The sequence below is a fragment of the Leopardus geoffroyi genome, chromosome D1, assembly GCF_018350155.1.
Source record: "Leopardus geoffroyi isolate Oge1 chromosome D1, O.geoffroyi_Oge1_pat1.0, whole genome shotgun sequence".
NCBI lineage: Eukaryota > Metazoa > Chordata > Mammalia > Carnivora > Felidae > Leopardus > Leopardus geoffroyi.
In genome coordinates this window covers 73407535-73419867 of record NC_059329.1, presented here as the reverse complement: position 1 = coordinate 73419867, position 12333 = coordinate 73407535, and the positions used below count along the sequence as shown (strand labels likewise).

Here is a 12333-nt window from a genome sequence, read left to right as displayed (position 1 = left end):
AGCAACCCTCTGTTTGTTTTCTGTATTTAAGAGACTTGATTTTTTTTTTTTTTCCAACGTTTATTTATTTTTGGGACAGAGGGAGACAGAGCATGAACGGGGGAGGGGCAGAGAGAGAGGGAGACACAGAATCGGAAACAGGCTCCAGGCTCAGCCATCAGCCCAGAGCCTGACGCGGGGCTCGAACTCACGGACCGCGAGATCGTGACCTGGCTGAAGTCGGACGCTTAACCGACTGCGCCACCCAGGCGCCCCAAGACTTGATTTTTTTTTAATGATAATTCCTAACTGGTATCTCATGTCTAAGATTGAAAGCTATAATTTTTTTTTTTAATGTTTGTTTATTGGGGCACCTGGGTGACTCAGGTGTCCGACTTCAGCTCAGGTCATGATCTCATGGTTCTTGAGTTCAAGCCCCACATTGGGCTGTCTGGTGTCAGCATGGAGCCTGCTTTGGATCCTCTGCCCCTCCCCCACTCATGCTCTCAAAAAATAAACATTAAAAAAAGTACAATAAATGTTTATTTTATTTTTGAGCGTGCATGCGTGAGAGGGAGTAAGAGGGAGAGAGAATCCCAAGCGGGCTCTGTCAGCACAGAGCCCTACTTGGGCCTTGGTCTCCACAACCGCAGATCATGACCTGATGAGCCGAAATCAGGAGTCAGTCGTTCAACCGACTGAGCCACCCAGGCACCCTAAAGCACCCTAAAAATTTTTTAAAGGCTTACTCTTGGGAGACATTTTCACATAGATTAATGTTTTGTTGTTAAAGGTATGGTGGAGCTAGTTCCTGCTTCAGATACCCTCAGGAAAATCCAAGTGGAATATGGTGTGACTGGATCCTTTAAAGATAAACCACTTGCAGAGTGGCTGAGGAAATACAATCCTTCTGAAGAGGAATATGAAAAGGTGATTAGCATGTCTCCTTGTTCCAGATAACTTTGTCAGAAATGTATTACATAGGTCATAAGTGCTTTCATTTTCCAGCTCTGGTGATTAGACATTTCGTTTAAGTTGTAAAAACAGCCGTCTTTCTCTAATTAAAAAAATATATGTATAAAAACAGTATATTTAATGGCAGGAGTCTGAGTGAAACCAATGCTAAATTACCCTCCAAACATTCCAAACATGCTTTTAGAGGCCAGCAAAACAGAGGTATTTTTATAATGCAGAATGTTATATTTCACAAAGATCTTGGAAAAGTTATGGAAATGAGGAAGAGTGGCTGTATTGTGTGGTAGTTGAGAGCAAGATTATGGGCTAGACTCTCTGAGCTTGACTTAGGTCCCAGGTTCGTCACTAGCTATTGAGCCTTGGGCAAATTATTAACCTCTTTTGTGCCTCAGTGACCTGTGGTATAAAATAGGATATATTATGGTATTATAGTACTTATTATGGCTGTAAAAAATAATAGTACTATAAGGTTATTATGAGAATTAAGTGAGTTTATATGGAAAGCCCTACATTGAGTAAATTCTGTAGTTGATAGTTATTAGAGGTGTCATTTTTTTCTTTTGGCACATTTTTGAATGCTATAATAGGAAAGGAAAATCTCTTAAGAGTTAAAAACTTTTAATGATCCTAAATTGGCCTAAGAAAGACTCAAGAATACTTTTTTTTTTTCCTTTCTAAAAACACTTTCAATGGCAATATAAGGAGATCTGTTTTAATATCATTTGCCAACCTACTTTGTCATTAATGTATCATATTTAAAGATATGTACAAATGCTGTCTGTTGAGAAATTTTAATTTTGTAGAGGAATTTTGTCCTTTGTTGGTCTTTTAAACTATTTAAGATCAACCCCTTTTCTTTGTTGTGGTATTGAGGAAGCAGTGCAGCAAAAGCCAATACTTGTTTATAGTAATGTTGGCTCTTTTGTGGTTCCGGGGAAAGTGGTTTGACACAAAATAATTGTCAAGTAAAATACATTGTGTACTTTTTATGCATTTAACTTTTAATATCCTTTACTAAGAATATAACAGTGGAGTCACATTGCTTGGGTTTGAATCTTGGATCTGCCACTTAACAATTAGGTGGTTCTGGGAAAATAATTACTCTGTTTCAGTTTCCCTCATATGTAAAATAGCAATCATAATGGTACCTTTGTCATATACTGTGTTTGTATGTAGAAAGAGAATAGTATAGTGCCTAGTTTGTGATAAGTGCTATTTAAACATTTGGTCTTATCATCATCAGTAATAATTTCTGGGGAATAATCACATGGACATATAGAGCCATATGACTGCTCCATTCAGAAATGTACTATTTTGAGGGGCATCGGACTTTTGATCTCAGCTCAGGTCTTGATTTCAGGGTTGTGAGTTCAAGCTCCACACTAGGCGTGAAGCCTACTTAAAAAACAAACAAAAATGAAATGTAGTGTCTTGAGAATATACTAAATGCATATGCTTTGGACAAAAATACTTATTATATACATCTTGCTGTATCGTTCTATATGATGTGTTAATAACTTAATCCCCATGACAAGCAAGACTAAAGTGAAAGATTCCCATCTTTGAGAAACTTGCAGATGTTACATAAGGAGTCAACAAAACACATTAGTTATATTATTGTATGTTTAAAGATAGCAGGTGACTTTCTTTATACATGCCTTCCCTATAAGCCAAAAAAGGGAAAATACTCTTTTATAATCCTTTATCACAGTGTTACCACTTGTGCTAAGTAGCAGAGGCTGTGAGGAGCAGAGGTCCACAACGATGATTCTTAAAAGATGTTCAAAGGCAGCACATACCCTCAGTAGGGACTGGCAGGATCTCTGCCTTTTAAAAGACAAAAGTTAGAGAGATAGGGGCAATAGCCATCTTTAGAAGGTGTTTTTGTTTTTGAAATAGGAAAAGGCTGGCTTTTGTTACCATAACCTAGTTTATAAGCTATTAAGAAAATGGATTATGATAGTATTTTCAAAGGGTGATGAATTACTTTAATCTTTATAACCTGCCTCCTTTAAATTTTTTTTCCTAAAATAATTTTATATCTTTATTACAGGCTTCTGAAAATTTTATCTATTCTTGTGCTGGATGCTGTGTAGCTACCTATGTTTTAGGCATCTGTGATCGACACAATGACAACATAATGCTTCGAAGCACAGGACATATGTTTCACATTGACTTTGGAAAGTTTTTGGGCCATGCACAGATGTTTGGTAGCTTCAAAAGGTACTAATATTGTTATGGTTGCTAAAGAAGAGAGGCACTTAAATACCCCAGGGGGCGCCTAGCTGGCTCAGTTAGTTGTGCATGCAACTCTTAATCCCAGGGTCATGAGTTCAAGCCCCATGTTGGGTGCAGAGCCTACTTATAAAACAAAAAAACAAAAAAACACAGTACTTCAGGTAATTCTGAAGATTTCCACATTGTGAATCGCTTTTCAAAAGGTATTAATAAAATTATCTGTATCCACCCATTATTTGTATATATATCTGCAAGAGTTTCTGTAGTAATTTTTACTTGAAGGAAAAAGAAATTGACCTTTCTTACCATGTGAGTGTTAAGTTTTTGATGGTTTTAACATCAACTGTTTTACAATCTAAGCATTCCTCCTCCACTTTTTTCTTCCCAAGAAAGCTGAAGCTGTTGGTTTGCTTTCTTCAGATTTATTCAAGAGATCGTTGATTTTGAGTGAATTCATTTCAAGTAATGCTAAAGATGTTTTCATTTTGGGGGCACCTGGGTGGCTCAGTTGGTTAAGCATCCAACTTCGGCTCAGGTCACGATCTCGGGGTCTGTGAGTTTGAGCCCCACGTCAGGCTCTGTGCTGATAGCTCAGAGCCTGGAGCCTGCTTTGGATTCTGTGCACTCCTGCCCCCGTCCCTCTCCCCTCCCCATCTCTTCCCCTCCCCTGCTTGTGCTCTGTCTCCCTCTGTCTCTCAAAAATAAATAAATGTTAAATAAAAGATATTTTTGTTTTGACAGTATTAGAATTTTATGTAAGATATCTTTGTGTATTTTGATGAACCTTTATTTTGACACATTTAGCCATAACATTGATTTTAATTAGTGGACACAACTTATTTTAAAAGAGAGGCACTTTTTATTTCACAAATTAATGTCCCAAACATTAACTGCCTCTTTTCTTGCTGTTCTTTGCCTTGTAGCTCCCACTGAGCATGACTGGGGATGAAAAAGACCCTAAGAGATGACTTTACCATTGTAGTACACGAGGATGAGTGTGTGTGTGTGGTAACCTTTGCTGAAATGAATTAAGGTGTATTTTATCTAGTTAGTGGTACCCGTAAAAAATGCTCCCATTTGTATAACGGCAATGAGTACAAAACTTTGTCTGTATATTTGTAGCTACTATTTGATCACTATTTGAGTGTGTGGATTTATAAATATCATCTTGGAAAAAATTCATATATTCTAAGTAATGAGATTGATTATATGAAGGCTTTCCTGCAAATACAAATTTATAAGTTTTAATGCAGATTCAACACTGCCCAGTACTAAGTTTGCCAGTTGGAAATTGCTATGGCTCAGATAGCTTCGTTCAATAACCATGTGATAACAATAGCACTATTAGAATATCTTCTATAAATAATACTTTGTGTGTATTTTCTTTTTAAATAGGGATCGGGCTCCTTTTGTGCTGACTTCTGATATGGCATATGTCATCAATGGGGGTGAAAAGCCCACCATTCGTTTCCAGTTGTTTGTGGACCTCTGCTGCCAGGCCTACAACTTAATAAGAAAGCAAACAAACCTCTTTCTTAATCTCCTTTCTCTGGTAACTCTGTTCTTTTATAAGCCTTTAATTAATTTACATTACTGCTCTGTGTTTCAGTATCTAAAGAAGGATATTTTGGAATGAAATTTACTGTAGTTTCAAATGTCAGATATACTATCACCAAAATATTCAAAAATTGCTGCTCTGTAAAATATCCCAGATACCGTTTATATAAAATACAAAAAAATAAGTCACGAGAGTGGGCTACCCTGGGAGTGAGGAGTAAAAAGTACCTGAAAAGGACCCTGAGAGGGTCATCTGGAATGCTGGAACATATTTTGTGTCTTAATCTGGGTGTGTTCAGATTTTTATACTTCTCTGGATGTTTATTAAGTTAAAAGTAAACCTCTACTATGATTATTGTGACTGAACTTGATATAAAAACAGAGGACTAGACAAAAGGTCTGTATTTTACAGCTTTTATTCCATAACCTGGCTTTGTGACATACAATTGACTTCCTTGGCCTTGGTGTTTTTCATTTGTAACCGAATCACTTAGGTCCCTAAAACACTAATACAAACTCCTCAAAACTGTGATTGTTTTGTTTGCTTCAGTTCTAATTACTTGGCCAGCTTTTAAGGGATGGGTAAGGAACAGAGTTTTAAAAAATTGAACTCACAAACTCTTTTTTCCTTTCTACAGATGATTCCTTCAGGGTTACCTGAACTTACAAGTATTCAAGACTTGAAATATGTTAGAGATGCACTTCAACCCCAAACTACAGATGCAGAAGCTACAATTTTCTTCACTAGGTAAGGCATATTTAAATATTTTAGAGAAGGGACATAGCTTTGATTTGTTTTCCTTAAACAAATGCTATATATCAAAATTCTGATTTTTCAGGAAGGAATTGTGAGTCACAGTATTAGCAAATAGTAGCCTTATCAAAAGTATATTTTATGTCAGAAGTTTGTTTACTGAATAAATGTAAAGGATTTGCAATAACCATTTTAAAAATAAATTTCTCTCAAAATAGCTGGTTTTATTTAGTATATGACTTCAATTATAAACATCCTGTGTATTAACTATTTCTGCAAGACGTATTTTCTATAATGCCAAATACAAGGTTTTTTGGGTTTTTTCCTAAAATAATATCTGTGTTAATCTGTTTTTCAGGATTCTGCCATGACAATTTTTGTGGATACTATAAATGCTTAAAACAGTGAACTCTGGGACACTGCTATAGTAAATTGTTAATGTATGACATGGTACTTAAAACACGTATACCAATTATTGGCATTTGAACTTGTTATTTTTGCTTTAAAAGCAGATCTTCCTGGCAAATTGGTCACCTCATTATTGTGGTATAGTGATACCACCTCATTATTATGCCATAGCAGGGAGGGACACATGAGCTCATGTTCTTTTCTCCTTTTTCTCTTGCCTTCTTCCTCTCAGTGGAGAAGAGATAGAAAACTGGACTGGACTTCCCTAGTCTCAAGAGTCTGGCCTGAATTGAATTGAAGGAAGCTGACTTTTGTATAGCCTTCCAAACTAATCCTGATAATTTAGGTATTGATGGGTTTTGCTTTGTTTTTTTAAAGAGATTTGTTGCCTCTCCTGGCAAAACTATAAAGCAGGCATGTATCAGTCTGCTTGAGCTGCCATAACAAAATACCATAGACGACATGGCTTAAAAAACAGATGTTTATTTTCTCTTAGTTCTGGAAGCTGGAAAGTCTAAAATCAAGGTGCCAGCTGATTCACTTCCTGGTGAAGGCTCTAGGTTATAGACCATTGCCTTCTTGAGGTTTTCTCACATGAAAGGAGGAGATATAGAACAAGAAAGCATAAGCTTTCTTGTGTGTTCTTATAGGAATTTTTATCCTTATCCTTGTGACCTCTTCTATCTTACTAACTCCATAAAGGCCATATGGGGTTGGGGTTCAATGTATGAATTTTGGAGGATACAAATATTCAGTCCATAGCCAGGCAAGAACCTTTGTGTGAGGTTCTTGACTTTTCTTTTTGAATCTCTTTCCTCTTTCTGGATTCCTTTATCCTGTTTCTGAGACTTCTTGTTTCTTTTTGCATGCCTAAAATGTTTTACTCAAACCTGCCTTCCAGATTTATTCCCACCAAACTCCATATCCTGTCAAAACTTCTTTTTCCAACTAAGGGAAATTATGATTATCTGAAGAAGGAATCTGATTCCAGATGCTACTACTATTTGATAGAAGAGATTTTATTAAATTTGAATTATTTTCCGATGCTTCCTTCTATACCTGTTTAGTTGCTACTTTCCCTGTTTATTAAAAGGGAATTAAAGGGGTGCCTGGGTGGCTTAGTTGTAAACTGTCCAACTGTGACTCTTGGTTTCAGCTCAGGTCATGATCTCAGTTTATGAGTTCAAGGCCCACTTCGGATTCTCTGTCTCCCCCTCTGCCCCTCCCCCACTTGCACACATGCTCTCTCTCCTCTCTCTTTCTCTCTCTCTCTCAAAATAAATAAAAGGGGGGGATTAAATAATTATTTTTTTGGCATTATACCAATTATCTTCTATAATTGGGGGTATCGGACCCCACAGAGCTCAAGAAATGAAAGCATTGTTTCTTGGAGACAATGGGATGGGATGGAATGGAGACTTTCTTGTGCTAAAATGTTTTGTTGGGATGGAATATCTTTTAATGGGTTTTTGGCCTGAAGAACAAAGGAAACCCTTTACAAAGTGAGGATCTGCTTAATATTTTAAAAGGAATGAAAATGGGGTGCCTGACTGGCTCAGTTAGTAGAGCATGTGACTCTTGATGATCAGGGTCATGAGTTCAGGCTCCATGTATATATATATACATACACACACACGGAGACACAGAGGTAGGTAGGTAGGTAGGTGGGTAGATAAAAATTTAAGGGGCGCCCAGCTGGCTCATTCAGTAGAGTGTGTGACTCTTGATCTCGGGATTGTGAGTTCACGCCTCACATTGGGTGTAGAGATTAAAAATGAAATCTTAAAACATTTTTTTAAATAAGGAATGAAAATATTTTTCATCTTTTATTATGTTAAAAGAACTGAACATGTTTTCTCATGAACATTTACTATTAATGTATTTTCTGATTGTTTTGTAGGCTTATTGAATCAAGTTTGGGAAGCATTGCCACAAAGTTTAACTTCTTCATTCACAATCTTGCTCAGTTGCGTTTTTCTGGTCTTCCTTCCAATGATGAGCCCATCCTTTCATTTTCACCCAAAACATACTCATTTAGACAAGATGGTCGAATCAAGGAAGTCTCTGTTTTCACTTACCATAAGAAATACAACCCGGATAAACATTATGTAAGTTTGTTTTTGGTATTTGTAGAGACTCATGCATGCATTACTGTTGTCCTTTCCTGGTTCCTTCACTGACTCTGCTAAAGTTCCTAACACTTGCTCTTCTCATACTTCTTTCTTTTTGGATGGTCCAAAATAAATACATAGAGGAATCCCTTATTGTTTTTTGGTATTTATTTCTTGGTAAATTTGCTCCCAAATCATGGGAGAAGAATGTTACTCTTCCTTTCAGAGACCAGACTAAAAGGATGGTGCTATTTTGCTTTTTCTCCTTCCTTGAGTTTGTTCTTAATTTTAAGGTAAAGCTTGCTCATGGTAACAAATTCATCCTATTTATAAGCATATGAAGTTTTTAGTTCTCATTCCACTAAGGATGAAGTATTATAAAACACACACACACACACATGAAGTTCATCTTTGAACAAAAACATCATCTTTAGTATGCTTCCCCTTGTCCCCCAAAAGGATAGCATGATCATCTGTTTTATTATTTTTCACCCTTGTGCTAATACTTTTGCTGGGAAATACTTTGCAGCACAGTCTTTAAATTCTTGATAAAGTGGTATTTTATAAAGCAATTTTATTATTTTAATTTTCACCTATTAGTAAATTTTTGTAAGTTTATTTAGTGTTTTATCCTAACACCACTTTACTGAGTAGTCCATTCTTTCCCTCAATGATTTATGACATTAATATATCATAAAGTAGAATATTATAATGGTAGTATATTTTAAGTGTAATGGATATACATATATTCATTCCTGAATTTATTTCTGGTCTTCTGTAAATATATGACTTATTTCTATAACAGTATTGTATTCTGTAAAGTACTGTGACTTTACCATAGTTTAAATATCCAGTAAGACAAGTTTCCCTGATCCTCCTGCCACCGTAAATTTTGCTTTTCTCATTTACTCTTTTAAATGAACCTATTAATATGTTCATTGGAAATGCACTAAATTTATAAATTTCAGGAAGTACATTTATTATATTTAATCCTGGAAATAAGTGAATTTCACTTTCCAGTTGTTTATATATCTTACAGTGGTTAATATCACTATTAGATATAGTGGATGTGCTATATATAAATACGATGACTTTTATGTTTGCTGTTTCTTATCAGTGACATATCGATTACTAATTTAAAAGCATTTGGACTACATAGAATGGTCAAGCTATGAATTTTCTGTCAGGGAAGTATTTTGTTTAATGCATTTGGGTTGTGATTTCTTTTCAGATTTATGTAGTCCGAATTTTGAGGGAAGGACAGCTTGAGCCATCATTTGTGTTCCGGACCTTTGATGAGTTTCAGGAGCTTCACAATAAGCTCAGTATTATTTTTCCACTTTGGAAGTTACCAGGGTATGTTCCCATTGTTGTTTATTAATCCTTTTTCACAGAAACAATTTCTTAACAAGTGTAGGTCAAAAGCTTTGTGTAAACACGTGGTAAGATACAGTGGACCATGTGTGACTTATTTTCCTTTGTATGGCAGGGGTCTGATCCATCCATAGACAAGGAACTGTATGTTTTTGGTGAATGAATAAACAGTGAATAAATGATCAAGATCCTAAACTTAAAATATGGGATTTTCTAGCTTTCTAGAAAAGCTAGAAAAAAACTTTCAGTTGAAACTTTTTTTTTTTTTTTTTTTTTTACAAATCCTATTGGGCTAGGTAAATCATTGCTTCAACTACCTTTACAATGAGGTCAGGGAACTTAGTTGAACCTCTTAGTTTATTGTCTGTACCACAGTGAGCAACACCAGATAATAATTTAGAATCTTGGTTTTAGAAAAGTCAGATTTTAAATCACTGCAGAAATAATTTTGGCCATACTCAGCTCCTTGAGGGGAAAAAAAAAAAACAGCTGAGGTATTGAGACTGTTAGTCAAAATCTTATATAACTTAGTTTTGTATCAGTTACCCTTTCTTTTTTTTTTTTTAATTTTTTTTTTTTTTCAACATTTTGGGGACAGAGAGAGAGACAGAGCATGACCAGGGGAGGGGCAGCGAGAGAGGGAGACACAGAATCGGAAACAGGCTCCAGGCTCTGAGCCATCAGCCCAGAGCCTGACGCGGGGCTCGAACTCACGGACCGCGAGATCGTGACCTGGCTGAAGTCGGACGCTTAACCGACTGTGCCACCCAGGCGCCCCTCAAGTTACCCTTTCAAAACCCTCAGTTTTGATGTGGCTGATGACCAATAGATTTCCTGCATCAAGTTGCTCATATTCTTCTCAGACTAGATTTCAGAAGTAAAGAGTCAACAAAGTGGGTATCAGAATTTATTTCCATGTGCAGTCTCATTTTCCACTGTCAGCAAAATAGGCAGAGTTAAGATTATCTTGATTTAGACCCTATGTCACTTGTGGACACAGTATTGACCTGGTATGGGACTACTATTCAACAATAACTTTGGCTGATTGAGTGAGTAGTGATTATTTTGGAAGATATGCATAAAATATTGTGAATAGGCTAATGTTGAGAAGAAATAGTAGAAAATAAGTAATAAATAGCAAAATAGCAAAACAATGTGTCTTTTGTACCAAGGTTTATAAAAGGATAACAGGTACTTGAACTACTTCATCTCCAGTACTTTGAAAAGAAATTACAAAACTTACTTTCTAGAAGATTAAGACTCCACTTTGTATTTAAGTATATATTTTTAAAAATATTTCTAATTAAATATTATACTTAAGTCTATAAATACTTCCAGGTGAAATAATTTAAATCCCACTTGTTTTTGTTTTCTTTTGTAGTTTTCCTAATAGGATGGTTCTGGGAAGAACACACATAAAAGATGTAGCAGCCAAAAGGAAAATTGAGTTAAATAGTTATTTACAGAGTTTGATGAGTGCTTCAACGGATGTGGCCGAGGTGACTGTCCTGATTGAAAAAATAACCACATACTCTTCTTTGTGCTACATTAATATTTAAACTAAATGATTTGTTTTCCTCTTGTGTCTTAGTGTGATCTTGTTTGTACTTTTTTCCACCCTTTACTTCGTGATGAAAAAGCTGAAGGAATAGCTAGGACTGCAGGTGAGATTATTTTTTCTCTTTCTTGATAATTTACAGCTTCCTTATGACATGCAAACCTGTAATTTCTCAGTGGATGTGGCAGAGTGACAGTGGGGTTATTGGCAGTGGTCTGGTGAGAGTGAAACGGGGGTATTCTTTCCAAGGCCATCAATTTCTGGCTACACATCATTTTCCCGATAAGAGTGCAGTTACTAAAAAACTATAAATCAGTGGCCTACTAGGTTATTTACCTTTTTCTTTCCCCACATGCAATGGTCGTGGAATTATAGCAAATTTCTTTTGTTGTTGTTTTAACCAGTGCAAGCAAGATAAAATAAAGATGAACGTATTTATATTTTCAGATGCAGGTCCTTTCAGTCCTACTCCAGGCCAAATTGGAGGAGCAGTGAAATTATCTGTCTCTTACCGAAATGGTACTCTTTTCATCATGGTGATGCACATCAAAGATCTTGTGAGTGTTTACAAATAATGATGATTGTAGAGAAAACCTATACCTTGGTAAGAAGTATTACTGTTAAGGGAATGCTTTTCTTTATAGGTTACTGAAGATGGAACTGACCCAAATCCATATGTCAAAACATACCTACTTCCAGATACCCACAAAACATCCAAACGGAAAACCAAAATTTCACGAAAAACTAGGAATCCAACATTCAATGAGATGGTAAGTTAAAATCATTTCTAAAAATGTCCTAGATTTGTTCTTTTGAGATTTTAAAGTTTAAACACTTAAAATTTTTTAGGTATCAGTTGCAGAACTATTTATTGTTCTAGTAAAGCTACTCAATAGCAATCTAGTGGTACTTAACAAAATGTTGCAGAATTGAACCTGCCATCATTGACCCTTAGGTTTTAAAAGATCTTAGGAGTTCTTATTCAACCACCCTTCCATGTTTGTAGCCCCTCTGCAACATTTCCAAAAAGTGGATGTTCAGTCTGTGCTGAAATGCTTCCAGGCCATCCACTTTGATTTGGGCAGTTCCAACTCTTAGATTATTTTTTATACTGGGCTGAAATCTTCACTCCCTGCAATTTGCACTTAGTGGGTTTCAGTTGTACCTCTTGGAACCACACAGAACTACTCTTTTTCTCCTTCTGCGTGACAGCTCTTCTGATAACTGAAGTTCAAATGCCCTTCCTGTTTATCCTTTTAAAACATCTTCAGTACTTTTACCTTTATTTGATAGGATGTAATTTAAAAATCCTCCTCTTCCTAATTGGTTTTAGTTTGCCAGCAACCCTCTTCATATAAAGAGTGCTCTAAACTAAAAGC

At 36.0% G+C, this 12333-nt stretch overlaps 1 protein-coding gene across 1 annotated transcript in view; it reads left to right on the top strand.

Moving 5' to 3' along the window:
- The window catches only part of PIK3C2A (phosphatidylinositol-4-phosphate 3-kinase catalytic subunit type 2 alpha), a 197658-nt gene that overhangs the window by 181213 nt on the left and 4112 nt on the right, over nucleotides 1-12333 (top strand). Inside the window, exons 24-33 of the mRNA XM_045484660.1 lie at nucleotides 773-909; nucleotides 3008-3177; nucleotides 4588-4744; nucleotides 5388-5497; nucleotides 7812-8019; nucleotides 9254-9378; nucleotides 10778-10895; nucleotides 10988-11060; nucleotides 11402-11511; nucleotides 11599-11724. Coding sequence (XP_045340616.1) covers nucleotides 773-909; nucleotides 3008-3177; nucleotides 4588-4744; nucleotides 5388-5497; nucleotides 7812-8019; nucleotides 9254-9378; nucleotides 10778-10895; nucleotides 10988-11060; nucleotides 11402-11511; nucleotides 11599-11724 — 1334 coding nt within the window. The remainder of the gene's footprint in view (nucleotides 1-772; nucleotides 910-3007; nucleotides 3178-4587; nucleotides 4745-5387; nucleotides 5498-7811; nucleotides 8020-9253; nucleotides 9379-10777; nucleotides 10896-10987; nucleotides 11061-11401; nucleotides 11512-11598; nucleotides 11725-12333) is intronic.